The 27955-nt window shown below is 44.0% G+C and overlaps 2 protein-coding genes and 3 long non-coding RNA genes across 12 annotated transcripts; 3 read left to right on the top strand and 2 right to left on the bottom strand.

Annotated features, from left to right (window-relative positions):
* The first annotated feature begins 1347 nt into the window (after window positions 1-1347).
* LOC130535379 (uncharacterized) lies at window positions 1348-2697 on the top strand. Of its 2 annotated transcripts, none has more exons than XR_008953104.1 (4): window positions 1348-1663; window positions 1759-2376; window positions 2413-2459; window positions 2562-2697. It is a non-coding gene; the product is annotated as an uncharacterized LOC130535379 (long non-coding RNA). The 2 variants fall into 2 exon arrangements; XR_008953101.1 differs by having other exon boundaries at window positions 2540-2665.
* A 796-nt stretch (window positions 2698-3493) lies between these two features.
* On the bottom strand, window positions 3494-4767 carry LOC130535375 (uncharacterized). Its single transcript, XR_008953099.1, has 3 exons — window positions 4450-4767; window positions 3706-3832; window positions 3494-3612 (listed from the first exon to the last, which is right to left on the bottom strand). It is a non-coding gene; the product is annotated as an uncharacterized LOC130535375 (long non-coding RNA).
* Window positions 4768-6310: 1543 nt separating this feature from the next.
* Window positions 6311-8249, bottom strand: LOC130533292 (uncharacterized). Its single transcript, XM_057046553.1, has 4 exons — window positions 7982-8249; window positions 7776-7896; window positions 6728-7653; window positions 6311-6360 (listed from the first exon to the last, which is right to left on the bottom strand). Exons 2-4 carry the CDS (start codon window positions 7793-7795, stop codon window positions 6311-6313), a joined length of 996 nt encoding a protein of 331 aa, XP_056902533.1. The 5' UTR covers window positions 7796-7896; window positions 7982-8249.
* A 2139-nt stretch (window positions 8250-10388) lies between these two features.
* Window positions 10389-27827, top strand: LOC130535264 (WAP, Kazal, immunoglobulin, Kunitz and NTR domain-containing protein 2-like). 7 transcript variants are annotated; one of them, XM_057050254.1, is made up of 6 exons: window positions 10389-10684; window positions 10771-10838; window positions 11001-11100; window positions 23722-23818; window positions 27354-27414; window positions 27510-27827. In XM_057050254.1, exons 1-6 carry the CDS (start codon window positions 10585-10587, stop codon window positions 27603-27605), a joined length of 522 nt encoding a protein of 173 aa, XP_056906234.1. In that variant the 5' UTR covers window positions 10389-10584; the 3' UTR covers window positions 27606-27827. The 7 variants fall into 7 exon arrangements, with proteins under 7 accessions (XP_056906234.1, XP_056906244.1, XP_056906226.1 ...); XM_057050264.1 differs by lacking the exons at window positions 23722-23818; window positions 27354-27414; window positions 27510-27827 and adding exons at window positions 11184-11280; window positions 11701-11779; window positions 11876-12120 and having other exon boundaries at window positions 10397-10684; XM_057050246.1 differs by lacking the exons at window positions 23722-23818; window positions 27354-27414; window positions 27510-27827 and adding exons at window positions 11184-11280; window positions 11701-11779; window positions 11876-11993; window positions 12145-12380 and having other exon boundaries at window positions 10416-10684; window positions 10771-11100.
* On the top strand, window positions 16126-17094 carry LOC130535370 (uncharacterized). Its single transcript, XR_008953096.1, has 2 exons — window positions 16126-16798; window positions 16879-17094. It is a non-coding gene; the product is annotated as an uncharacterized LOC130535370 (long non-coding RNA).
* Window positions 27828-27955: the final 128 nt, after the last annotated feature.

Genomic DNA, 27955 nt, shown 5'->3' with positions numbered 1-27955 from the left:
TGAGGGAGTTTGATTGGGTGTTTGAGGAAAAGGCAGCGGGGCCCAGTAGTCCTGTTTGGTTCTGTGAGAGCTTGTCTGACAACAAAAAATCAATTAAAACTGTTAATTTTTGTGAAAATCAAACTATTCTTTGGAAGTTGGATGGTAATTGATGTCTATTGTCACTTTTGTCCTCTCAGAATTACACAGCAATTATTGGATTATATTTTTGGATGATATAATTTTTTAATCATGTTTCTGGACCCCGGCAGCCTCGGCCTATAGCAGCATAACCTAGATTTTAACCTAATAATTAGACGACCCCCTAAGTATGATCATTTGTCTGTCTAGGATAATAACTACAGAATTAGTGATGTTAAACTTTTTAAAAGAGGAAGCTTGTAAGTCTAAGTCTGAGTGTGTAACCTGTTATTATTCCACGAGTATCAAGATGGAGGCCTGACTCAAACCTGAATGTAATGATAACTGTCCCAGCTGGGAGTCCCCAGTAACCCTCTTCCTGGATACGTTCTTCCTGCTCTCTACGGGGGCTGAGCTGGGACACTTCATCCCAATGCTTCTGCTACTTCTTGTTCATCTCTGACTATATGTTTAATCTCATCTTTACTATATGTGACAGATTTTGATAGTTGTTCTTTTCTTGTTGCACTCTTGCCTCACCTACTCGACGTTTCATTGCCTGTAATTCCTCTGTGTGCTGGGACCTAAAGGATTTTAGCCTCTACTTCTGCTCTCTTTGTTCCTTGTAGCTTATGTGATATCTCCAATATTATATCTTGTCTAGATTCTGACTGGTTGTGTTTAATGCTGACCAATGCACTACCAGACTCTGACTCCACGAGGACATTACTTGGTCTGATTTCTCTTATCCAATACCATCTAGAGTCCACTGGCTCACCTGTGTACACCGCTAAATATTCAGTGATTCATTGGATTTGGATGCATCCATGTATACTTTGATAAACTGGCTGTAGTTTTTATCTGTAAAAATACAGCTTTTGGAGCTGGTTCATGAAATTTTACTGTTTACAAATGTGTTCTGTGAAGTGTTATATATTTAAAAATCCAATTTTAAACGTGCAAAAACGTGCTTTATTTGCAAGGTTTTAGCATGAATTTAACTTCATTCACTTCTGTCATCAGAGACTTTTGACTGTTTCACTTTTCTTTCTGGTGACTCCAGCGGTGTGTAGTTGTCTGTACCTTTGGTGTCATTTCTTGTCTCTGTAGGTGGTCGCACCCAAAACCACTGACCAGATCAGACTGGATGAAACAAGGTCAATGTGTTTGAAAAGAGAACTTGTCTGTAAAAAAGTATTTGTTTAACCACAAACATTGCATCTGTTTAGATGGTCAACATTAATTCTTCTAGGTTGTTTTTATGATACTCATTTATCATGCAAAAAATGATATAAAGGGAAAATATGAGGGAGAAATACTTTCTACTCTGATTTCCTGTGATTTGATTTGCTGATTAAATGGTTGCATTTGAGTCCATATGTGTGAAAAGTGAGTGTAGAATCAGCTGGAAACTCTGCAACTGTCTGTTCAGCAGTTAAGTGTATCACTAATAGATGGAATTGTCACTTTCTGTCTCTTCAGAAAATGCGTGTTGTCAAAGAATACAGTAGAGGATCAGTTTGAACCTGGTTCAGGAGGGGAGGTCAGTGGTTATTCATATATTTTAGAAGCTTTAGTGCTTTACTTCTGTCTCTCAGGAAGCACGTACATTTAGTGTCATGTCTCTTGTCTCTGCAGGTGACCACAGAACCACAGATGAGAACAACCAGTTGGCCAGAGAACAGGAAGAGGAGTCGCTACGTGGAGAGGCTCAATTCAATCTACGGTCTATAGGCCTTCAGAACAGAACGGCCGTTTGAGGTGTTAAATACTAGTTACAAGTACAACGGTGGTTTTTCCTTTTCTGTCTTAAATATTTATGCTTTTCTGTATTTTGATTGAAATTTACTTAGATTGCTGTCATTAAAGGGTTCATGTAACATAGAATCAGTTTATTGATTCAAAGTTCCACCTCTGTTGAAGCAGCAATAAAAAAGTACAGCTGAACAGGTCTGAGTTCGGCTTCTGGTCCACACGTGGTTCTGTTCACTGACATTAGCGTTTTTTCTGAGCGTGCTGATCATGTCCTCTGTTGTGGTTCTGTTTTGGTTGTCCCTCAGACTTCTCACCTCCTCCTCTACCTGCAGGAGCAGCATTTAGGGGCGGGCTGATCTCTGGGAGCTGAGCCTCTGGCACTCCTGCAGCTCCTTCTGCCTAATTGGCTCCTACTTCAGCCTCTTTGTCTCTGGTGCCGGATTGTTCACATGTTTCAGCATGTGGAACAATCCAGCCCACAGAGATCTCCAGCCCACAAAGGTCTCCAGCCCACACAGAGGTCTCCAGCCCACAGAGGTCTCCAGCCTTTCAACTCGTGTTATCCCTTGTTATTCTCCAGCGTAGTAAGTTGTGTCAGTGCCTTGTCACTGTTGTCAGTTGTACATTTTCCCGATGGTTTTTCCCATTTCATGGTGATTTTTAGTTCGCTTTTCTGTTGCTACTAGTGGTGGGCAAGTGAAGCTTCATGAAGCGCCGAGGCTTTCGTAACAATTGAGCCCAACAAGATTCAAAGCTTCAAGACTTCAGTGATGGTGACATCTGGTGGACAGCTGAAGCCATAGCAACCCCTGAAGAGCACGACTGAAGCACTGGCGCTGTTTCAATCCCATGACACCAATAAAAGTTCATCGTGTGGTCATCCAGGTGTTTGGTCATTCATACCAAATAATGATTATATCGTATTTACAATAAAATATGCAGATGCTCGCTCCCTTACCCTAAAACACATTCAAGATTAACCTAAAGAATAAATGCAAATTATATTAAGGGGGTTCAGTGTTGGTTAAGGGTTCATTGAACACTTTGAGATTTATTTAAAAACTGTACTAAAAGTCCCTAACAGGATGAGAGATCCTTCCTACTTTGCAAATGATCATGGTGTTTGAATTCAGAAACATTGTTTTTGTGTGTGTGAAGTGTTTTTAAGGAAAACCTTTAAAGGTAATGGTTTGTCATTTGGGGGCTTGTATGTTTGATTTGGAATGATTATTCACAGAAGCAGACAAGTTATTTCCTCTTCACAGGTTTTTATTGAGAAATATCATTTTTTCTGCCGTTGCAGGCTTCAGTCTGCTCCTCTTCTGGCTGACCAGCTTCCCCAGCTTTGGAAAATATCCTTTCTCAGGGAACAGACGATGCTGGGATGCACAGATACTTGCATGAAAGTTTCCACAGTGTAGGATTTAAAGTCTTTTGTGCCACCCAGTACTTCAAGGGATCCTCAGCTCTTGTCAGAATTTGTTCTTTCAAATATCTATGACACAGACAGTAAGACAATGAATGACTGAATAAAAAAACTCATGTTTCAACACATCTATCTACATATAGACACCACATACATATATACAGTATATATATGTATATATTTAGCTTACTATCAGGATTTCCAGTGTTGACAGGGTCGTGATTGTCGTCATGCCGAGCACGCAAGTGTCTCAGCATAGATGATGTGTTGTTGCTGTGAGACAACTCTTGTGTGCATTGCAAACACCGCACCTACAAGCAATTGTAATTTTGAGACCCATTTAAAAATTAAAAATACAATTCAATTATGGAAACATAAAATGTACGCTATGAACTGCATTATACCTTATTTGGTGCTATGAGATCAAAATGATCCCAAACTTTAGAAGAGGGGTGGGGAACCCTTTTCATATCGAGGGCCATTTCAATTTTTATAAAGTCCTACGAGGGCCATACTATTATGAACACATACCTAGGGATGCAAAAAAAAAGACAAAAAAAAAGAGTCTATAACCACTGTGTTACCAAGTCTCATGATTGCTGCATTTGAGTTTGAATTATTTATTTAGCACACATGCATATAAAATCACCAAAAAAATAGAATAAAATGACAAGTAAAATACGTTTTCATGATCATACAAAACAATAAAGAGATGCAGAGTTGAGGCAAGAGACCCGTAAGGGCCTGTTCGAGGCCTCTACTCACAAAAACTGCAATACAACAAGATAATCAAGAAAATAAATGAAAAAGAAAGATAAAGACAATAATAATAACAACTAGAAAGCACTCGGAGAGCGCAGACCTCCGCCAAGCGCAACAATTCCTGGCATACTGTGATTTCCACCATAAATATTAGTCCCACATATACTTTGACTACATATTTAGATTCCTTGACCATAAAAACATACCGTTGGCCACTGGAATCATAATATATGTCTTAGTTCAATAGTTATTCACGAAAAAAAATTCACGCTTTGAAACAATTTTACTTTGTACGGCGCGAGCGCCTCAGCGGCGGCTACGAGCCACTCCTTCACGAACTCTCCTTCGGCGTGAGGTTTCAGCTTCGTGGCTATTAATTCACTCACCACAAAACTTGCACGCGTAATATTCTCTCTGTCGGTACATGGTCGTGTGAAAGCTGCTTGTTGAGCCTCCAAACTCCGGCGAAGAGCGTTAATTTTATCCAAACTCATCTGTCCTTTCAACTCGTCGAGTTTAGCGTGTTTCGCTAAGCATTTTTCGTCCGTGTCAATCAGTCCAGCTCACTACGTACATCACATGCTGTGTTCACTGACCCTGACCTTGACTCGGACATAACATAACCGTCTGTTTTATCTCAGAAAACGGGAAAATATTTCCTCGTTACGAAAGAAATTTCAGGATACGAAAGGCAAAAATACGCTACCGCTCCGCTGCTACTCGCAGCTGCGGAGTTTAGCGAACGGTCCCACTGTATAAGTGCACATATAAAATATAAAAATCTTATTGCGTGGCGGGCCGGTAGAAATGGTCTCGTAGGCCGTATACGGCCCGGAGGCCGGAGGTTCCCCACCCCTGGTTTAGATGGTCAACATTAATTCTTCTAGGTTGTTTTTATGATGCTCATTTATCATGCAAAAGATGATATAAAGGGAAAATATGAAGGAGAAATACTTTCTACTCTGATTTCCTGTGATTTGATTTGCTGATTAAATGGTTGCATTTGAGTCCATATGTGTGAAAAGTGAGTGTAGAATCAGCTGGAAACTCTGCAACTGTCTGTCCAGCAGTTAAGTGTATCACTAATAGATGGAATTGTCACTTTCTGTCTCTTCAGAAAACGCGTGTCGTCAAAGAATCCAGTAGAGGATCAGTTTGAACCTGGTTCAGGAGGGGAGGTCAGTGGTTATTCATATATTTTAGAAGCTTTAGTGCTTTACTTCTGTCTCTCAGGAAGCACGTGCATTTAATGTCATGTCTCTTGTCTCTGCAGGTGACCACAAAACCACAGATGAGAACAACCAGTTGGCCAGAGAACAGGAAGAGGAGTCGCTACGTGGAGAGGCTCAATTCAATCTACGGTCTATAGGCCTTCAGAACAGAACGGCCGTTTGAGGTGTTAAATACTGGTTACAAGTACAACGGTGGTTTTTCCTTTTCTGTCTTAAATATTTATGCTTTTCTGTATTTTGATTGAAATTTACTTAGATTGCTGTCCTTAAAGGGTTCATGTAACATAGAATCAGTTTAATGATCCAAAGTTCCACCTCTGTTGAAGCAGCAATAAAAAAGTCCAGCTGAACAGGTCTGAGTCCGGCTACTGGTCCACACGTGGTTCTGTTCACTGACATTAGCGTTTTCTCAGTGGGAGAAATCTGAGCGTGCTGATCATGTCCTCTGTTGTGGTTCTGTTTTGGTTGTCCCTCAGACTTCTCACCTCCTCCTCTACCTGCAGGAGCAGCATTTAGGGGCGGGCTGATCTCTGGGAGCTGAGCCTCTGGCACTCCTGCAGCTCCTTCTGCCTAATTGGCTCCTACTTCAGCCTCTTTGTCTGGTGCCGGATTGTTCCACATGTTTCAGCATGTGGAAAGCTCCAGCCTACAGAGAGCTCCAGCCCACAGACAGCTCCAGCCCTTCGCCTCTTGTTATCTAGTGATGTCCAAATGAGGCTTCATGAGGCTTCGAACCCTTTTGAACCATTGTGTTGAAAATTGGTTTATTACTCGAAGCTTCAATCATTTCGAACGCGGGGGCCATCTGCTGGCGCATTGATTGTATTGCAGCCATGCAAAAGGTTGATGACCCAGCAAGCGTGCACTTTTGATGTTGTATTATTTTTCTATATATTTTAGGAACAGGTGGGGGGTATGGGCCTAAGGTGCGCTGTGCATTTTTATTTAAAAACAACAGTTTCTCCACAGTCGAGGGATTGAGGCAGTTTCTCTTTTTGAAACTATTTCCCCAGCTTTAGAAAACACCCTCTTGCAGGGCACAGAGGATGCTGGTGTTGCGAGATACTGGTTTGCCAGGTGGTACAGATTTGGGTACAGGGCTTTGTTTGTTGTCCAGTACACCAGAGGGTCCTGTGATCGTTCAAGTGGAGGGGCTGACAGATAACGCTGCACCTCCACTATGGCATCAGCGGTGGCATTCCTGGACGCTCTTGCTTCTTCTTCAGCATCCCTGTCCAACAGCTTCCACGGATCAATGACTTAAAATAAAACATTAGATAAAGTTTAGTCTGTACATGAATCAATGCAAATAAATCTATTGATCCAAATTCTATAATTTTTGTACCTTGGGAAGAAGCAGCTGGTTCTGGCTGTGCTGTTGAAGTGGACGGCGGGTCCTCTTGGGTGGGTGCATTCCACAACAATGCCGCACACTCCGATTTTAACCGTGCCATCAGCTCACTCAAAGCATGCTTCAGCATTTTTATCAGGGGTGTTATTTTTGATCCCGACACCCTCTTTTCATGTGAGAGCTCTACGGTGGCAGCATGAAAAGGTGACGGTATCTTCCTACACTCAGATGCACACTCAAAGTCATTTGCAGTCAATAGGTCCAAATCTGTGGGCAGAGCGGTCAGAGCAGCTGCAGCTGCATCCCTCTGCTCATAAAGACGCTGCAGCAGCTCATAGGTGCTATTCCATCTTGTGTCTACTTCAATTATTAGTTTTGTGACAGGACGGCCCATTTGCACCTGGATCTGCTGCAGCTTCTCTTTAGCGGTGGTGCTTGATTTAAAATAGGTGATCATCCGCCTCGTTTTTGATCTCATATTATCTAGCCCAGGAGTAGCATCCATGGCCTTTTTGACAGTTAAGTTTAGTGCGTGAGCCAGGCAGACGGCGTGCTGCACCCGCAGAATATTTGCTGCAGCATCAGTCACCAAGCACCTCACCTTCTCTTCAAGAGCCCATTCCCTTAAAAGCTCTCGAGCAGTTCCAGCGATGTTCTCTGCTGTGTGACTGAGAGGAAAAGGCCGAACTCCCACCAGGGTGGTGGAGAGTTCACCTGCATGAATAGCATGACAGGTGACAGCGAGATACGCATCCATGTTGATGGAGGTCCACATATCTGCGGTCAAGCTGACACTGTCAACATTCTGCAGGGCTGCCTTGGCCTTCTCCTTTTCTTCCACATACCTCCTCTCCACCATGGCTTTAACTGTCTGCCTTGATGGAAGGGTGCATGTGGGATCCAGTTTAGCCACCAGAGCACAGGAGCCAGGATCAGACACCACAGAGAAAGGCTGGGAATCTTTCACTATGAAATCCACTAGAGCTTCATCAAGCTCCTGCTTCCTGCTACATAAAATATGGAAGTTAGCAGAACAAGATTAATTTAGTTAATTAACTAATTTTATACACTCAAACCTGCGCAGTAAAGTTTAAAAGTTACTCTTAATCTTGCCTGGAACAGCACCCACTCACCTGATGGAAACGTCATCACAGCAGCAGCACCAGCTTCATTCTCATGTTTGCTTTGTTCCCGACATATAATAATAACACGTCATCAATGATGAGGTATGACCGAGCCAAACACTTCACCTGCAAATTAAAAATGAGATGTGTGTGTGGTTTATTATTTGTTACTGTGTGAATAAGAGTTGAAAAACACGTTTGTAACACTTACCTTGTTCGGCGGCACCATTTCAAAGTGGTCCCAGACTTGAGATCTCTTCCTGGTTGGTTCCATTGCAAAGCAATAAGAAAGCAAACCGAAAGCAATACGAACGATAATCAAATCAATCCAAGAAGGTATTGACCAGATAGGCAACGTTTTGCGCGGTTTCATCCATTTTTAAACACAACTGAGACCCTCCAATTGTTCAAAGCCCCGCTCATTGAACCGAACCAGTCAGCTGATTCAGAATGAACGAAGCAGTGAAGTGGTTCAAACGTCATCAGTCACGTGGTTTGAAGCGAGCTCCCGAACAGCGCTTCTGAAAAACTCGACCGAGTTTTGGGGCGTGGTTCGAAGCCCCGTGTCAGAGGGAACATCACGACTCGTGTTATCCCTTGTTATTCTCCAGCGTAGTAAGTTGTGTCAGTGCCTTGTCACTGTTTTCAGTTGTACATTTTCCCGATGGTTTTTCCCATTTCATGGTGATTTGTAGTTCGCTTTTCTGTTGCTACTCGTGGTGGGCAAGTGAAGCTTCATGAAGCGCCGAGGCTTTCGTAACAATTGAGCCGAACAAGATCCAAAGCTTCAGGCTGACCAGCTTCCCCAGCTTTGGAAAATATCCTTTCACAGGGAACAGACGATGCTGGGATGCACAGATACTTGCAAGTTTCCACAGCGTAGGATTTAAAGTCTTTCGTGCCACCCAGTACTTCAAGGGATCCTCAGCTCTTGTCAGAATTTGTTCTTTCAAATATCTGTGACAGAGACAGTAAGACAATGAATGACTGAATAAAAAATAAATAAACTGATGTTTCAACAGTAATCAACATGCATACCCCTGGATCTCCACTGCAGCGCTGGCAGATGCACTGCTGATGCGGTGCTGAGACTCTACATAGTTGTCCATTAAAGCCCACAAGTTGTGATTTTGTTCACTAGCAGTGGCAGATGTTGTTGCAGTCTCCAGTGGCACATCTTCTGCCGACGCATCAATAAGAGTGGCACACTCTCGTGTCAGCCTTTCCACAGCAGCCTGAGCATTGCTTTGATTAGTAAAGCCAGCCTGTTTAAATCGTGGATCCAAGATGGTTGCCACTTTTCCAAGCCACTGAATTTTTCATTTAAATTATTTTCAAATGGTTGGCAAGCGTGGCACCAATACAAGGAGCCATTTGGGCACACTCGGCAGAAATGACATGTCTCAGCATTTTGGCGAAAGAAATTGCCTTTGACCCTGACACTCTCCTTTCCTCAGAAAGCTCAACAGTTGCCTGATAGAATGGCCTTAAGACTGTCAGGCAATGGTTGATTGCTGCATCGTCATCAGCAGTGAAAGGCACTAAGTCAGTGCGAAGTGATGCCAGGGCTGCCCCTAGAATGTCACTTATTGGTGGTACTCTCCATGAAACTTGCCAAAATACTCTCACTCTCCAAATCTCTATCTCCTCACAACCCAACAATTTTGAAGCATAATAATGCATCTGATATAGCTGGTATGCCATCAAACCACTCAAATCTGTCTCAGAATGCGTTGAAACTCCATGAGCCAATGACACGCACTGAAAGACTGAGCCAATGAAAGGCTTCGAAACATTTTGAAGCAATGAAGCGCGAAGCGAAGCAGCGATGACGTTCAAAGCGTTCAACGTCATCGGTCACGTGACACCGGTGTTTCGAATCACTCCGCTTCAGGAAGAGGGACACAAGCTCCAAAGCCTCGGTATCATTTGCCCATCAATAGTTGCTACTTCCTTAGAGTTTTTTGTTGTTACTTGATTCGATCCTTCATTCTGAGAACTGTCTCTCTTTGCATTTTTTGGCAATAAAGAACTTTTTGTTTACACTGACATCTGCATCTGGGTCCTGGCCTCCTTAACTCGAACGTAACATCCTCAGTGTAACTAAGTGGACTATGCCTTGTGTGTTTGAGCCCTCCTTCAGCTCTCCCTCAGGTTTTCCCTGGCTGGGCTCGGTTCTCCTCAGGACCACCACTATGACAGCCCTTGGTGTGCCGATGGCATTCTGCAGGTTGTCTTGTGTGTTTGCTTAGTCTTCCAGCTGGCTGTGGTAGTAGGTTGTGTGCCCTCAGCGGGGCTCCTGGGCCTGGTGGCTCAACCTACAGAAACCCTGCCGTCTTCCTCCAGCTCTCCCAGCTCATCTTTGGTTCATTGTAAAAATAAGTCCCGGGTTTTTCTTTAAATACTTGGTTTGGATCCTTTCTGCTGCCTCCCTCTGATCCAGGGTCATGCCACTACCCCCCCCCCCCCCCCCCCCCCCACCCCCCCCCACTCTCCTTCTCCATCCTTTGCCAGTTTGTTGTTGATCCCTTTTGTGCTATTGTCTCTCCAACCAACCAGTCACTCCTGGCCTCCTGCTTCAGTTCTGTTCTCCCTTCCACTGCCCATCAGCCCTGACTCCCTTGTTGTGGAACAGAAATAAACATTTATTCATTATTTATAAAATATTGTTTCCCTCTTGTTTGTCAGCAACATGTTAAACATTGACCACAAGTGCTCTGGAAACTTTTACCGTCACGTGACTTGTGAGTCGTAAGTTAAAATATCACTTCCTTTACTTAAAGAGTGTAGAATCCTTCAAAGGCTGAGTGAGAGATGCATTCTGACTTTGTCTCTCTGAGGAACAGCATGTTTCATCTGAACCAGGCAGCTCTGCTCTTCATTCTGCAGCTGTTCATGTGGAAAGTCTTTGCAGGTGCAGTAGAGATGATTGTCTGTGCTGTCTGTGTTCATCTGCATTTAAGTTCAGGTTTACTGACTGGTTGTTTCCTTCACTCTTAGGGGTGATTCCACCTGAGCAGAGAAATTTAACAGTGGTGAGAGGAGAAACTGTCACCCTCAACTGCAACGTAACTATGGAAAATATAACACTCACCGAGTGGTATAAAGACAAAATAATCTTTGTTTATCAACATTCGACAAAAAGGAAATTCTCAGATTTGCCTCCTGATCGATTACAAATGAACATTGACACTAATTCCCAGTCAACATTAAAGCTTCTGAATGCTCAGCCTGATGATGCAGGATACTACCGTTGCATTGCATCAGGTCTCACTGGTGTCAGGAGGATTGTGTGGAATTTACTTGTGTCTGAGGGACCTGAAGGTGAAGGTAGGCAGAGATGAAGACAGAGCTACTCATCTGTTTAAAGCTCTCACTGATGTTTTAATCCTTTCACACATGGTTTTGTGCAGAAGGCAGTTCTAACCCAGGGGGGAATTTTCTATATCTCCTCGTGTGTGTTCCTGCATTACTGGTGTGTGTCCTCGCTCTGACTGTCTGCCTCTGGAGGTGAGTCCATATGACAGCTTTCAGCTCTCCTGTGTGTCAGTCTTGCTGGAGGTGATGATAAATGAAGACGGTGTGTAGCAGCAGCGTTGGTGCATGAGGGCAGATTCAGTTGGGTCAGACGACTGATTTTGGCTTCATTGCAAGAAAAGAGCTGAGTCCTGTCCTGAAGTCTGGGCTCTCCTCTGTATTTATAGAGGTTGTTTGGCCTCTCCTTTAAATCAGAACTTTCACCACTGAGCTGGACCGCACACAACCCTGCTCAGCTTATTCTTTTTAATGGTTTCATCTCTATGTCGTCTGAAATCACTAAATATTTATTAATAGCAGTTAAAACCTCTACGTGAAGTCTGGAAAGTCATGCATCATCTTATTGTTAAAATAATCTGATCCTCATAATAATCATCATTGTCATATTCAAAGATGGACCAAAACCACAGAGCAGGACTTCTTCAGTAGCCAGACCCAAAATTATGTCCAGTCTCGTGCACCTGTGAGAGAGGTCAGAAGAACTTTTATAATATAATTGTCACAAAATTGTAAAATATTTATTGTTTCTTTCTTTTGAGTCCTAAGTTTATTTCCAATGTGTGTCTAGATGGTTCCTCCACAGCACCAAAGTCACGTCAAATACAGGCTGTTGTCGAAAGCAGAAGGCACCTGCCCCTGAAGAGGCCAACAGAAGATTCTTCTTTATAAACTTCATGAATTGGCATGTTTTGAATTCAATGATTTTTAGTTATGCTTTTTAAAAATGGTGATTTGTGACTGTTATTTAACAGTTGATTTTCACGTGTTTGTATGACTAAACTGCATCACTCATAAATCACACTTTTACTTTGATGTTGTCTCCATCTTTATGTACAGTAGAGAAAATCCCCCAATCCTCCATTTTCTCTGGGGTGCTCTCTTCCTCCTCTCGTCCTCGACCAGAGGCCTGGGAACTTGAGGCTGCTGCACCGTATCTTAGCTGTTCCCAGTGCTGCTCTCTTCTGGACAGAGATCTCAGATGTTCCTGGTGCTGGAGCCACTCACCCAGTTTGAAGGCCACATTCCCAACGACTCTGATCAATGGAGCCATTATTCATGTTTTATTGGGTTCTTTTAAATGAGAACTCTCAGTGAGGGTCAGAGCAAAGTTATTAAGGCAATACTCCACTGAAAATGGTACACTGCTGAGGAGCGTGAAATGCCCTACTTATTGTCATAAATGATAAACAATATATTCACAAATACTCCGATGTTATGGGCTATTATTGAAAGATGGGGAATAAATGAAGTTTTCTGTTTTCATCTGAATCGACAAAAGTGATGTTCTTTACAAGAAGATGATGGAGAGTGCAATTTAAAGATGGATGGGAATGTGTTAGAAAGGCTTGAGAGTTTCCATTTCCTTGGTATTTACTTTGATCAGAGGCTGAGCTGGAGGGATCAGTCAGGTGGTAAATACATGTAAAAAAAAAGTGGTGATATTTCTTTTCACTGATTTATATCCATGACATAGTTTGATGAGGTCTTGAATAAACTATGGGAGCACAGTTTATGGAACACCAGTCAGTACTAACTGGATAGATGGATATGATCCAGGCACGAACACTTGGAATGTGCCTGCCAACACTTCACCTGTGTTCACGCTCCAGGTGGAGGCAGGAGAAATGCCACTGTGGCTGAGGAGGAAGCAACGACCAGCTGATTACTGGATTAATTTAAGAGGTCAGCCTACTAAGGGAGTTCTACAAATCAGCTGGGAGAGAAGAGAGAACAAAAAAGAGGAGTTTTGGCTTTAAAGGTGACAGAGTGGCAAGGATTGAGGGAGTTTGATTGGGTGTTTGAGGAAAAGGCAGCAGGGCCCAGTAGTCCTGTTTGGTTCTGTGAGAGCTTGTCTGACAACAAAAATATCAATTAAAACTGTTAATATTTGTGAAAATCAAACTATTCTTTGGAAGTTGGATAGTATTTGATGTCAGAATTACACAGCAATTATTGGATTATATTTTGGATGATATATAAGTTTTTAATCATGTTTTGGACCCCGGCAGCCTCGGCCTATAGCAGCATAACCTAGATTTTAACCTAATAATTAGACGCCCCTAAGTATGATCATTTGTCTGTCTAGGATAGTAACTGCAACTACAGAATTAGTGACATTAAACTTTTTAAAAGAGGAAGCTTTAAGTCTAAGTCTGAGTGTGGAACCTGTTATTATTCCACGAGTATCATGATGGAAGCCTGACTCAAACCTGAATGTAATGATAACTGTCCCAGCTGGGAGTCCCCAGTAACCCTCTTCCTGGATACGTTCTTCCTGTTCTCTACGGGGGCTGAGCTGGGACACTTCATCCCAATGCTTCTGCTACTTCTTGTTCATCTCTGACTATATGTTTAATCTCATCTTTACTATATGTGACAGATTCAGATTTTGATAGTGTTTTTTCTTGTTGCACTCTTGCCTCACCTACTCGACGTTTCATTGCCTGTAATTCCTCTGTGCTGGGACCTAAAGGATTTTAGCCTCTACTTCTGCTCTCTTTGTTCCTTGTAGCTTACGTGATATCTCCAATATTATATCTTGTCTAGATTCTGACTGGTTGTGTTTAATGCTGACCAATGCACTACCAGAATCTGACTCCACGAGGACATTACTTGGTCTGATTTCTCTTATCCAATACCATATAGAGTCCACTGGCTCACCTGTGTACACCGCTAAATATTCAGTGATTCATTGGATTTGGATGCATCCACGTATACTTTGATAAACTGGCTGTAGTTTTTATCTGTAAAAAATACAGCTTTTGGAGCTGGTTCATGAAATTTACTTTTGTTTAATATGTTTGTGAGTGTTATATTATTATATTTAAAATCCAATTTTAAACGTGCAAAAACGTGCTTTATTTGCAAGGTTTAGCTTATTAATTAACTTCTTTCACTTCTGTCATCAGAGACTTTTGATTGTTTCACGTTTCTTTCTGGTGACTCCAGCGGTGTGTAGTTGTCTGGACCTTTGGTGTCATTTCTTGTCTCTGTAGGTGGTCGCACTCAAAACCACTGACCAGATCAGACTGGATGAAACAAGGTCAATGTGTTTGAAAAGAGAACTTGTCTGTAAAAAAGCCGACAGTTTTATCATAGTGGAGTAAAATAATCATGTGTAGACGTGCAAACCTCATCCGGAAGCATCAACACAAACTCAGTATTGCAACCAAAGGTGCATAAATACTCGGTTCAATTGAGTATTTGTTTAACCGCGAACATTGCATCTGTTTAGATGGTCAACATTAATTCTTCTAGTTTGTTTTATGATACTCATTTATCATGCAAAAGATGATATAAAGGGAAAATATGAGGGAGAAATACTTTCTACTGTGATTTCCTGTGATTTGATTTGCTGATTAAATGGTGCATTTGAGTCCATATGTGTGAAAAGTGAGTGTAGAATCAGCTGGAAACTCTGCAACTGTCTGTCCAGCAGTTAAGTGTATCACTAATAGATGGAATTGTCACTTTCTGTCTCTTCAGAAAACGTGTGTTGTCAAAGAATCCAGTAGAGCAGGGGTGGGGAACCCTTTTCATATCGAGGGCCATTTCAATTTTTATAAAGTCCTCCGAGGGCCATACTATTATGAACACATACCTAGGGATGCAAAAAAAAAGACAAAAAAAAAAAAAGTCTATAACCACTGTTTACCAAGTCTGATGATTGCTGCATTTGAGTTTGAATTATTTATTTAGCACACATGCATATAAAATCACCAAAAAATAGAATAAAATGACAAGTAAAATACGTTTTCATGATCATACAAAACAATAAAAAGAGATGCAGAGTTGAGGCAAGAGACCCGTAAGGGCCTGTTCGAGGCCTCTACTCACAAAAACTGCAATAGAACAAGATAATCAAGAAAAATAAATGAAAAAGAAAGATAAAGACAATAATAATAACAACTAGAAAGCACTCGGAGAGCGCAGACCTCCGCCAAGCGCAACAATTCCTGGCATATTGTGATTTCCACCATAAATATTAGTCCCACATATACTTTGACTACATATTTAGATTCCTTGACCATAAAAACATACCGTTAGCCACTGGAATCATAATATATGTCTTAGTTCAATAGTTATTCACGAAAAAAATTCACGCTTTGAAACAATTTTACTTTGTACGGCACGAGCGCTCAGCGGCGGCTACGAGCCACTCCTTCACGAACTCTCCTTCGGCGTGAGGTTTCGCTTCGTGCTATTAATTCACTCACCACAAAACTTGCACGCGTAATATTCTCTCTGTCGGTACATGGTCGTGTGAAAGCTGCTTGTTGAGCCTCCAAACTCCGGCGAAGAGCGTTAATTTATCCAAACTCATCTGTCCTTTCAACTCGTCGAGTTTAGCGTGTTTCGCTAAGCATTTTCGTCCGTGTCAATCAGTCCAGCCCACTACGTACATCACATGCTGTGTTCACTGACCCTGACCTTGACTCGGACATAACATAACTGTCTGTTTTATCTCAGAAAACGGGAAAATATTTCCTCGTTACAAAAGAAATTTCAGGATACGAAAGGCAAAAATACGCTACCGCTGCTACTCGCAGCTCGCGGAGTTTAGCGAACGGTCCCACTGTATAAGTGCACATATAAAATATAAAAATCTTATTGCGTGCGGGCCGGTAGAAATGGTCTCGTAGGCCGTATACGGCCCAGAGGCCGGAGGTTCCCCACCCCTGCAGTAGAGGATCAGTTTGAACCTGGTTCAGGAGGGGGGTCAGTGGTTATTCATATATTTTAGAAGCTTTAGTTCTTTACTTCTGTCTCTCAGGAAGCACATACATTTAGTGTCACGTCTCTTGTCTCTGCAGGTGACCACAGAACCACAGATGAGAACAACCAGTTGGCCAGAGAACAGGAAGAGGAGTCGCTACGTGGAGAGGCTCAATTCAATCTACGGTCTATAGGCCTTCAGAACAGAACGGCCGTTTGAGGTGTTAAATACTAGTTACAAGTACAACGGTGGTTTTTCCTTTTCTGTCTTAAATATTTATGCTTTTCTGTATTTTGATTGAAATTTACTTAGATTGCTGTCATTAAAGGGTTCATGTAACATAGAATCAGTTTAATGATCCAAAGTTCCACCTCTGTTGAAGCAGCAATAAAAAAGTACAGCTGAAGAGGTCTGAGTCCGGCTTCTGGTCCACACGTGGTTCTGTTCACTGACATTAGCGTTTTCTCAGTGGGAGAAATCTGAGCGTGCTGGTCATGTCCTCTGTTGTGGTTCTGTTTTGCTTGTCCCTCAGACTTCTCACCTCCTCCTCTACCTGCAGGAGCAGCATTTAGGGGCGGGCTGATCTCTGGGAGCTGAGCCTCTGGCACTCCTGCAGCTCCTTCTGCCTAATTGGCTCCTACTTCAGCCTCTTTGTCTCTGGTGCCGGATTGTTCCACATGTTTCAGCATGTGGAACAATCCAGCCCACACAGAGCTCCAGCCCACAGAGCTCCAGCCCTTCGCCTCATGTTATCCCTTGTTATTCTCCAGCGTAGTAAGTTTTGTCAGTGCCTTGTCACTGTTGTCAGTTGTACATTTTCCCGATGGTTTTTCCCATTTCATGGTGATTTTTAGTTCGCTTTTCTGTTGCTACTAGTGGTGGGCAAGTGAAGCTTCATGAAGCGCCGAGGCTTTCGTAACAATTGAGCCCAACAAGATTCAAAGCTTCAAGACTTCAGTGATGGTGACATCTGGTGGACAACTGAAGCCATAGCAACCTCTGAAGAGCACGACTGAAGCACTGGCGCTGTTTCAATCCCATGACACCAATAAAAGTTCATTGTGTGCTCATCCAGGCGTTTGGTTCATTCATACCAAATAATGATTATACAGTGATCCCTCGTTTATCGCGGGAGTTGCGTTCCAAAAAATAACACGCGAAAAGTGAAATCCGTGAAGTAGTCAGCTTTATTTTTTAAAATTATTTTACAATGCAATACTAACCTATAGAATGAAACCAAAAATCAAAACCTGTTTTAAAGCCCAAAATTTGTTTAAAACAATAATTTTAATATAGTAATACAAGGTTGGAAACATTGTCACTCGCGTATTTCAGTCCCAGCTGTGCCTCTGCGTCCTGACTCCGCTCCGCTGGAGCGTCTGTTTCTACTGAAGGCGCAGGAGTCTTTCTCCGAGAGAAGACCATTGTTTTGGGTAGTTGTTGGCGCTCTCTTTTTCTGAGCAAGAAGATTTTTATAAACGGATATGCCACCTTCGATTATATTTGAGAACTGCTATGAACGACTCGCAAAAAAAATCCGTGAAGCAGTGAAGCCGTGAAAGATGAAACGCGATATAGCGAGGGATCACTGTAACGTCTTTACACTAAAATATGCAGATGCTCGCTCCCTTACCCTAAAACACATTCAAGATTAACCTAAAGAATAAATGCAAATTATGTTAAGGGTTCAGTGTTGGTTTAGGGTTCATTGGACACTTTGAGATTTATTTAACAACTGTACTAAAAGTCCCTAACAGGATTTGAGATCCTTCCTACTTTGCAAATGATCATGGTGTTTGAATTCAGAAACATTGTTTTTGTGTGTGTGAAGTGTTTTTAAGGAAAACCTTTAAAGGTAATGGTTTGTCATTTGGGGGCTTGTATGTTTGATTTGGAATGATTATTCACAGAAGCAGACAAGTTAATTCCTCTTCACAGGTTTTTATTGAGAAATATCATTTTTTCTGCCGTTGCAGGCTTCAGTCTGCTCCTCTTCTGGCTGACCAGCTTCCCCAGCTTTGGAAAATATCCTTTCACAGGGAACAGACGATGCTGGGATGCACAGATACTTGCAAGTTTCCACAGCGTAGGATTTAAAGTCTTTTGTGCCACCCAGTACTTCAAGGGATCCTCAGCTCTTGTCAGAATTTGTTCTTTCAAATATCTGTGACACAGACAGTAAGACAATGAATGACTGAATAAAAAAACTCATGTTTCAACACATCTACAATAAATAGACACACACATACATATATAAAGTATATATACGTATATATTTATCTTACTGTCAGGATTTCCAGTGTTGACAGGGTCGTGATTGTCGTCATGCCGAGCACGCAAGTGTCTCAGCATAGATGATGTGTTGTTGCTGTGTGAGACAACTCTTGTGTGCATTGCAAACACCACACCTACAAGCAATTGGAATTTTGAGACCCATTTAAAAATTAAAAATACAATTCAATTATGGAAACATAAAATGTATGCTATGAACTGCATTATACCTTATTTGGTGCTATGAGATCAAAATGATCCCAAACTTTAGAACGTCACTTATTGGTGGTACTCTCCATGAAACTTGCCAAAATACTCTCACTCTTCAAATCTCTATCTCCTCACAACCCAACAATTTTGAAGCATAATAATGCATCTGATATAGCTGGTATGCCATCAAACCACTCAAATCTGTCTCAGAATGCGTTGAAACTCCATGAGCCAATGACACGCACTGAAAGACTGAGCCAATGAAAGGCTTCGAAACATTTTGAAGCAATGAAGCGCGAAGCGAAGCAGCGATGACGTTCGAAGCTTCAAACGTCATCGGTCACGTGACACCGGTGTTTCGAATCACTCCGCTTCAGGAAGAGGGACACAAGCTCCAAAGCCTCGGTATCATTTGCCCATCACGAGTTGCTACTTCCCCTCCCTGGGCTACCACCTTATCGTGGTGGAGGGGTTTGCGTGTCCCAATGATCCCAGGAGCTCCGTTGTCTGGGGCTTTATGCCCCTGGTAGGGCCACCCATGGCAAACAGGTCCTAGGTGAGGGATCAGACGAAGCGTAGCCCAGACCTCCTGATGATGAATAACAACATTGGTACCAAGTTTCCCTTGCCCAGATGCGGGTCACCGGGGCCCCCTCCTGGAGCCAGGCCTGGGGGTGGGGCACGTTGGCGAGCGCCTGGTGGCCGGACCTCTGCCCATGGAGTCCGGCCGGGCACAGCCCGAAGAGGCAACATGGGACCCCCTTCCCGTGGGCTCACCACCTGCAGGAGGGGCCAAGGGGGTCGGGTGCATTGTGTTTTGGGTAGCAGCCGGAGGCGGGGACCTTGGCGGTCTGATCCCCGGCTGCATAAACTGGCTCTAGGGACATGGAATGTCACCTCTCTGGTGGGAAAGGAGCCTGAGTTGGTGCGCGAGGTTGAGAAGTTCTGACTAGATATAGTTGGCCTCACCTCGACGCACGGCAAGGGCTCTGGAACCAGTCTTCTTGAGAGGGGTTGGACTCTCTACCACTCTGGAGTTGCCGATGGTGAGAGGCGACGAGCAGGGGTGGCAATTCTGGTTGCTCCCCATCTCAGTGTATTGGAGTTTACCCCGGTGGATGAGAGGGTAGCCTCCCTTCGCCTTCGGGTGGGGGGACGGATCCTGACTGTTGTTTGTGCCTATGGTCCAAACAGCAGTTCAGCGTATCCACCCTTTTTGGAGTCCTTAGAGGGAGTGCTGGAGAGTGCTCCTTCTGGGGGCTCCCTCGTCCTCCTGGGTGACTTCAATGCTCACGTTGGCAATGACAGTGTGACCTGGAGAGGTGTGATTGGGAAGAACGGCCCCCCTGATCTGAACCGAGTGGTGTTTTGTTATTGGACTTCTGTCTCTCGTCTCAGATTGTCCATAACAAACACCTTGTTCAGACATAAAGGCGTCCACATGTGCACTTGGCACCAGGACGCCTTAGGCCGCAGATCAATGATCGACTTTGTGGTTGTGTCATCGGATTTGCGGCCGCATGTTCTGGACACTCGGGTGAAGAGAGGGGCGGAGCTGTCAACTGATCACCACCTGGTGGTGAGTTAGCTCCGATGGTGGGGAAGGATGCCGGACAGACCTGGCAGGCCCAAACGTGTTGTGAGGGTCTGCTGGGAACGCCTGGCAGAGTCCCCTGTCAGAAGGAGCTTCAACTCACGCCTCCGGGAGAGCTTTGACCATGTCCCGGGGGAGGCGGGGGACATTGAGTCCGAGTGGACCATGTTCCGTGCCTCCATTGTTGAAGAGCGGCTGACCGATGCTGTGGCCACAAGGTGGTTGGTGCCTGTCGTGGCGGCAATGCCCGAACTGGTGAGGGATGCCGTCAAGCTGAAGAAGGAGTCGTATCGGGCCTTACTGGCCTGTGGGACTCCTGAGGCAGCAGATAGGTACCGGCGTGCCAAGCGGAGTGCAGCTACGGCGGTTGCCGAGGCAAAGACTCGGGCATGGGAAGAGTTCGGTGAGGCCATGGAGAACGACTTTCGGACGGCCTCGAAAAGGTTCTGGACCACCATCCGGCATCCGAGGAAGGGGAAGCAGTGCACTGTCAACACTGTGTATAGTGGTGATGGTGTGCTGCTGACCTCAACTCGGGATGTTGTGGATCGGTGGAAGGAATACTTCAAAGACCTCCTCAATCCCACCAACACGCCTTCCAGTGAGGAAGTAGGGCCTGGGGACCTGGAGATGGGCTCTCATATCTCCGGGGCTGAAGTTGCCGAGGTAGTCAAAAAACTCCTCGGTGGCAAGCCCCGGGGGTGGATGAGATCCGCCCAGAGTTCCTTAAGGCTCTGGATGTTGTAGGGCTGTCCTGGTTGACTCGACTCTGCAACATCGCGTGGACATCGAGGGCAGTGCCGCTGGATTGGCAGACCGGGGTGGTAGTCCCTCTTTTTAAGAAGGGGGACCGGAGGGTGTGTTCCAACTATAGGGGGATCACACTCCTCAGCCTCCCTGGTAAGGTCTATTCAGGGGTACTGGAGAGGAGGGTCTGCCGGATAGTCGAACCTCGGATTCAGGGGGAGCAATGTGGTTTTCGTCCTGGGCGTGGAACAGTGGACCAGCTCTACACCCTCAGCAGGGTCTTCGAGGGTGCATGGGAGTTTGCCCAACCAGTCCACATGTGTTTTGAGGGCTTGGAGAAGGCATTCGACCGTGTCCCTCGGGGGGTCCTGTCGGGGGTCCTCCGGGAGTATGGGGTGTCGGGCCTGCTGATACGGGCTGTCCGCTCCCTGTACGATCGGTGCCAGAGTTTGGTCCGAATTGCTGGCAGTAAGTCGAACTCGTTTCCGGTGAGGGTTGGTCTCCGCCAGGGCTGCCCTTTGTCACCGATTCTGTTCATAATTTTTATGGACAGAATTTCTAGGTGCAGTCATGGTGTTGAGGGGATCCGGTTTGGTGACCTCAGGATCGGGTCTCTGCTTTTTGCAGATGATGTGGTCCTGTTGGCGTCATCGGCCCGTGACCTCCAACTATCACTGGATCGGTTCGCCGCCGCATGTGAAGCAGCTGGGATGAAAATCAGCACCTCCAAATCCGAGGCCATGTTTCTCGACCGGAAAAAGGTGGAGTGCCTTCTCCGGGTCAAGGAGGAGATCCTGCCCCAAGTGGAGGAGTTTAAGTACCTCGGGGTCTTGTTCACGAGTGAGGGAAGAATGGAGCGGGAGATCGACAGGCGGATCGGTGCGGCATCCGCAGTAATGCGGACTCTGCACCGGTCCGTTTGTGGGAAGAGAGAGCTGAGCGAAAGGCGAAGCTCTCGATTTACGGTCGATCTTCGTTCCTACCCTCACCTATGGTCATGAGCTTTGGGTAATGACCGAAAGAACAAGATCACGGGTACAAGCGGCCGAATGAGCTTCCTCCGTAGGGTGGCTGGGCTCTCCCTTAGAGATAGGGTGAGAAGCTCTGCCATCCGGGAGGAGCTCGGAGTAGAGTCGCTGCTCCTCCGCGTTGAGAGGAGCCAGATGAGGTGGCTTGGGCATCTAGTCAGGATGCCCCCTGGACGCCTCCCTGGTGAGGTGTTCAGGGCATGTCCTCCCAGAAGGAGACCCCCCGGAAGACCCAGGACACGTGGAGAGACTATGTCTCTCGACTGGCCTGGGAACGCCTGGGGATCCCTCCGGATGAGCTGGAGGAGGTAGCTGGGGAGAGGGAAGTCTGGGCTTCTCTCCTTAGGCTGCTGCCCCCGCGACCCGACCCCGGATAAGCGGTAGTGGATGGATGGATGGAGTTGCTACTTCCTTAGAGTTTTTTGTTGTTACTTTATTCGATTCTTCATTCTGAGAACTGTCTCTCTTTGCATTTTTTGGCAATAAAGAACCTTTTGTTTTACACTCTGCATCTGGGTCCTGGCCTCCTTAACTCGAACGTAACATCCTCAGTGTAACTAAGTGGACTATACCTTGTGTGCTTGAGCCCTCCTTCAGCTCTCCCTCAGGTTTTCCCTGGCTGGGCTCGGTTCTCCTCAGGACCACCACTATGACAGCCCTTGGTGTGCCGATGGCATTCTGCAGGTTGTCTTGTGTGTTTGCTTAGTCTTCCAGCTGGCTGTGGTAGTAGGTGTGTGCCCTCAGCGGGGCTCCTGGGCCTGGTGGCTCGACCTACAGAAACCCTGCCGTCTTCCTCCAGCTTCTCCAGCTCATCTTTGGTTCAACGTAAAAACAAGTCCCAGGTTTTTCTTTAAATACTTGGTTTGGATCCTTTCTGCTTGCCTGCCTCCCTCTGATCCAGGGTCATGCCCCCCCCCCCCCCCCCCCCCCCCTCCTTCTCCATCCTTTGCCAGCTTGTTGTTGATCCCTTTTGTGCTATTGTCTCTCCAACCAACCAGTCACTCCTGGCCTCCTGCTTCAGTTCTTTTCTTCCTCCCTTCCACCGCCCATCAGCCCTGACTCCCTTGTTGTGGAACAGACATAAACAACATTTATTCATTATTTATAAAATATTGTTTCCCTCTTGTCAGCAACATGTTAAACATTGACCACAAGTGCTATGGCAACCTTTACCGTCACGTGACTTGTGAGTCGTAAGTTAAAAATCACTTCCTTTACTTAAAGAGTGTAGAATCCTTCAAGGCTGAGTGAGAGATGCATTCTGACTTTGTCTCTCTGAGGAACAGCATGTTTCATCTGAACCAGGCAGCTCTGCTCTTCATTCTGCAGCTGTTCATGTGGAAAGTCTTTGCAGGTGCAGTAGAGGTGATTGTGTCTGTGCTGTCTGTGTTCATCTGCATTTAATTTCAGGTTTACTGACTGGTTGTTTCCTTCACTCTTAGGGGTGATTCCACCTGAGCAGAGAAATTTAACAGTGGTGAGAGGTGAAACTGTCACCCTCAACTGCAATGTAACTATGGAAAATATAAAACAAACTGAGTGGTTTAAAGACAAATTAATCTTTGCTTTTCAATATTCAACAAAAAGGAATGTCTCATCTTTGCCTCCTGATCGATTACAAATGAACATTGACACTAATTCCCAGTCAACATTAAAGCTTCTGAATGCTCAGCCTGGTGATGCAGGATACTACAATTGCAGTGTAATAGGTCTCACTGGTATCAGGAGGATTGTGTGGAATTTACTTGTGTCTGAGGGACCTGAAGGTGAAGGTAGGCAGAGATGAAGACAGAGCTGTTTAAAGCTCTCACTGATGTTTTAATCCTTTCACACATGGTTTTGTGCAGAAGGCAGTTCTAACCCAGTGGGGAATTTTCTATATCTCCTCGTGTGTGTTCCTGCATTACTGGTGTGTGTCCTCGCTCTGACTGTCTGCCTCTGGAGGTGAGGTCCATATGACAGCTTTCAGCTCTCCTGTGTGTCAGTCTTGCTGGAGGTGATGATAAATGAAGACGGTGTAGCAGCAGCGTTGGTGCATGAGGGCAGATTCAGTTGGGTCAGACGACTGATTTTGGCTTCATTGCAAGAAAAGAGCCGAGTCGTGTCCTGAAGTCTGGGCTCTCCTCTGTATTTATAGAGGTTGTTTGGCCTCTCCTTTAAATCAGAACTTTCACCACTGAACTGGACCGCCCACAACCCTGCTCAGCTTATTGTTCTTTTAATGGTTTCATCTCTATGTCGTCTGAAATCACTAAATATATATTAATAGCAGTTAAAACCTCTATGTGAACTATGGAAAGTCATGCATCATCTTATTGTTAAAATAATCTGATCCTCATAATAATCATCATTGTCATATTCAAAGATGGACCAAAACACACAGAGCAGGACTTCTTCAGTAGCCGGACCCAAAATTATGTCCAGTCTCGTGCACCTGTGAGAGAGGTCAGAAGAACTTTTATAATATAATTGTCACAAAATTGTAAAATATTTATTGTTTCTTTCTTTTGAGTCCTAAGTTTATTTCCAATGTGTGTCTAGATGGTTCCTCCACAGCACCAAAGTCACGTCAAATACAGGCTGTTGTCGAAAGCAGAAGGCACCTGCCCCTGAAAAGGCCAACAGAAGATTCTTCTTTATAAACTTCATGAATTAGCAGGTTTTGAATTCAATGATTTTTAGTTATGCTTTTTAAAAATGGTGATTTGTGACTGTGATTCAACAGTTGATTTTCACGTGTTTGTATGACTAAACTGCATCACTCATAAATCACACTTTTGCTTTGATGTTGTCTCCATCTTTATGTACAGTAGAGAAAATCCCCCAATCCTCCATTTTCTCTGGGGTGCTCTCTTCCTCCTCTGGTCCTCTACCAGAGGCCTGGGAACTTGAGGCTGCTGCACCGTATCTTAGCTGTTCCCAGTGCTGCTCTCTTCTGGACAGAGATCTCAGATGTTCCTGGTGCTGGAGCCACTCACCCAGTTTGAAGGCCACATTCCCAACGACTCTGATCAATAGAGCCATTATTCATGTTTTATTGGGTTCTTTTTAAATGAGAACTCTCAGTGAGGGTCAGAGCAGAGTTATTAAGGCGATACTCCACTGAAAATGGTACACTGCTGAGGAGCGTGAAATGCCCTACTTATTGTCATAAATGATCAACAATATATTCACAAATACTCCGATGTTATGTGGCTATTATTGAAAGATGGGGAATAAATGAAGTTTTTATGTTTTCATCTGAATCGACAAAAGTGATGTTCTTTACAAGAAGATGATTGGAGAGTGCAATTTAAAGATGGATGGGAATGTGTTAGAAAGGCTTGAGAGTTTCCATTTCTTGGTATTTACTTTGATCAGAGGCTGAGCTGGAGGGATCAGTCAGGTGGTAAATACATGTAAAAAAAAGTGGTGATATTCTTTTCACTGATTTTATATCCATGACATAGTTTGATGAGGTCTTGAATAAACTATGGGAGCACAGTTTATGGAACACCAATCAGTACTAACTGGATAGATGGATATGATCCAGGCACGAACACTTGGAATGTGCCTGCCAACACTTCACCTGTGTTCACGCTCCAGGTGGAGGCAGGAGAAATGCCACTGTGGCTGAGGAGGAAGCAACGACCTGCTGATTACTGGATTAATTTAAGAGGTCAGCCTACTAAGGGAGTTCTACAAATCAGTTGGGAGAAAGAGAGAACAAAAAAGAGGAGTTTTGGCTTTAAAAGTGACAGAGTGGCAAGGATATGAGGGAGTTTGATTGGGTGTTTGAGGAAAAGGCAGCGGGGCCCAGTAGTCCTGTTTGGTTCTGTGAGAGCTTGTCTGACAACAAAAATATCAATTAAAACTGTTAATATTTGTGAAAATCAAACTACTCTTTGGAAGTTGGATAGTATTTGATGTCTATTGTCACTTTTGTCCTCTCAGAATTACACAGCAATTATTGGATTATATTTTTGGATGATATAATTTTTTAATCATGTTTTGGACCCCGGCAGCCTCGGCCTATAGCAGCATAACCTAGATTTTAACCTAATAATTAGACGACCCCCTAAGTATGATCATTTGTCTGTCTAGGATAGTAACTGCAACTACATAATTAGTGATATTAAAATTTTTAAAAGAGGAAGCTTGTAAGTCTAGATCTGAGTGTGGAACCTGTTATTATTCCACGAGTATCATGATGGAAGGCTGACTCAAACCTGAATGTAATGATAACTGTCCCAGCTGGGAGTCCCCAGTAACCCTCTTCCTGGATACGTTCTTCCTGCTCTCTACGGGGGCTGAGCTGGGACACTTCATCCCAATGCTTCTGCTACTTCTTGTTCATCTCTGACTATATGTTTAATCTCATCTTTACTATATGTGACAGATTTTGATAGTTGTTCTTTTCTTGTTGCACTCTTGCCTCACCTACTCGACGTTCCATTGCCTGTAATTCCTCTGTGTGCTGGGACCTAAAGGATTTTAGCCTCTACTTCTGCTCTCTTTGTTCCTTGTAGCTTATGTGATATCTCCAATATTATATCTTGTCTAGATTCTGACTGGTTGTGTTTAATGCTGACCAATGCACTACCAGAATCTGACTCCACGAGGACATTACTTGGTCTGATTTCTCTTATCCAATACCATCTAGAGTCCACTGGCTCACCTGTGTACACCGCTAAATATTCAGTGATTCATTGGATTTGGATGCATCCATGTATACTTTGATAAACTGGCTGTAGTTTTTATCTGTAAAAATACAGCTTTTGGAGCTGGTTCATGAAATCTTGCTGTTTTACAAATGTGTTCTGTGGAGTGTTATATATTTAAAAATCCAATTTTAAACGTGCAAAAACGTGCTTTATTTGCAAGGTTTTAGCATGAATTTAACTTCATTCACTTCTGTCATCAGAGACTTTTGACTGTTTCACTTTCTTTCTGGTGACTCCAGCGGTGTGTAGTTGTCTGTACCTTTGGTGTCATTTCTTGTCTCTGTAGGTGGTCGCACTCAAAACCACTGACCAGATCAGACTGGATGAAACAAGGTCAATGTGTTTGAAAAGAGAACTTGTCTGTAAAAAAGCCGACAGTTTTATCATAGTGGAGTAAAATAATCATGTGTAGACGTGCAAACCTGATCCAGAAGCATCAACACAAACTCAGTATTGCAACCAAAGGTGCATAAATACTCGGTTAAATTGAATTTTGTTTAACCGCGAACGTTGCATCTGTTTAGATGGTCAACATTAATTCTTCTAGGTTGTTTTTATGATGCTCATTTATCATGCAAAAAATGATATAAGGGAAAATATGAGGGAGAAATACTTTCTACTCTGATTTCCTGTGATTTGATTTGCTGATTAAATGGTTGCATTTGAGTCCATATGTGTGAAAAGTGAGTGTAGAATCAGCTGGAAACTCTGCAACTGTCTGTCCAGCAGTTAAGTGAGTCACTAATAGATGGAATTGTCACTTTCTGTCTCTTCAGAAAACGCGTGTTGTCAAAGAATCCAGTAGAGGATCAGTTTGAACCTGGTTCAGGAGGGGAGGTCAGTGGTTATTCATATATTTTAGAAGCTTTAGTGCTTTACTTCTGTCTCTCAGGAAGCACGTACATTTAGTGTCATGTCTCTTGTCTCTGCAGGTGACCACAGAACCACAGATGAGAACAACCAGTTGGCCAGAGAACAGGAAGAGGAGTCGCTACGTGGAGAGGCTCAATTCAATCTACGGTCTATAGGCCTTCAGAACAGAACGGCCGTTTGAGGTGTTAAATACTGGTTACAAGTACAACGGTGGTTTTTCCTTTTCTGTCTTAAATATTTATGCTTTTCTGTATTTTGATTGAAATTTACTTAGATTGCTGTCATTAAAGGGTTCATGTAACATAGAATCAGTGTAATGATCCAAAGTTCCACCTCTGTTGAAGCAGCAATAAAAAAGTACAGCTGAACAGGTCTGAGTCCGGCTTCTGGTCCACACGTGGTTCTGTTCACTGACATTAGCGTTTTCTCAGTGGGAGAAATCTGAGCGTGCTGATCATGTCCTCTGTTGTGGTTCTGTTTTGGTTGTCCCTCAGACTTCTCACCT

The sequence above is a fragment of the Takifugu flavidus genome, chromosome 1, assembly GCF_003711565.1.
Source record: "Takifugu flavidus isolate HTHZ2018 chromosome 1, ASM371156v2, whole genome shotgun sequence".
Taxonomy (NCBI): domain Eukaryota; kingdom Metazoa; phylum Chordata; class Actinopteri; order Tetraodontiformes; family Tetraodontidae; genus Takifugu; species Takifugu flavidus.
Note: the sequence above shows the minus strand (reverse complement) of the source record. Positions and strands in the feature narration are given on the sequence as shown.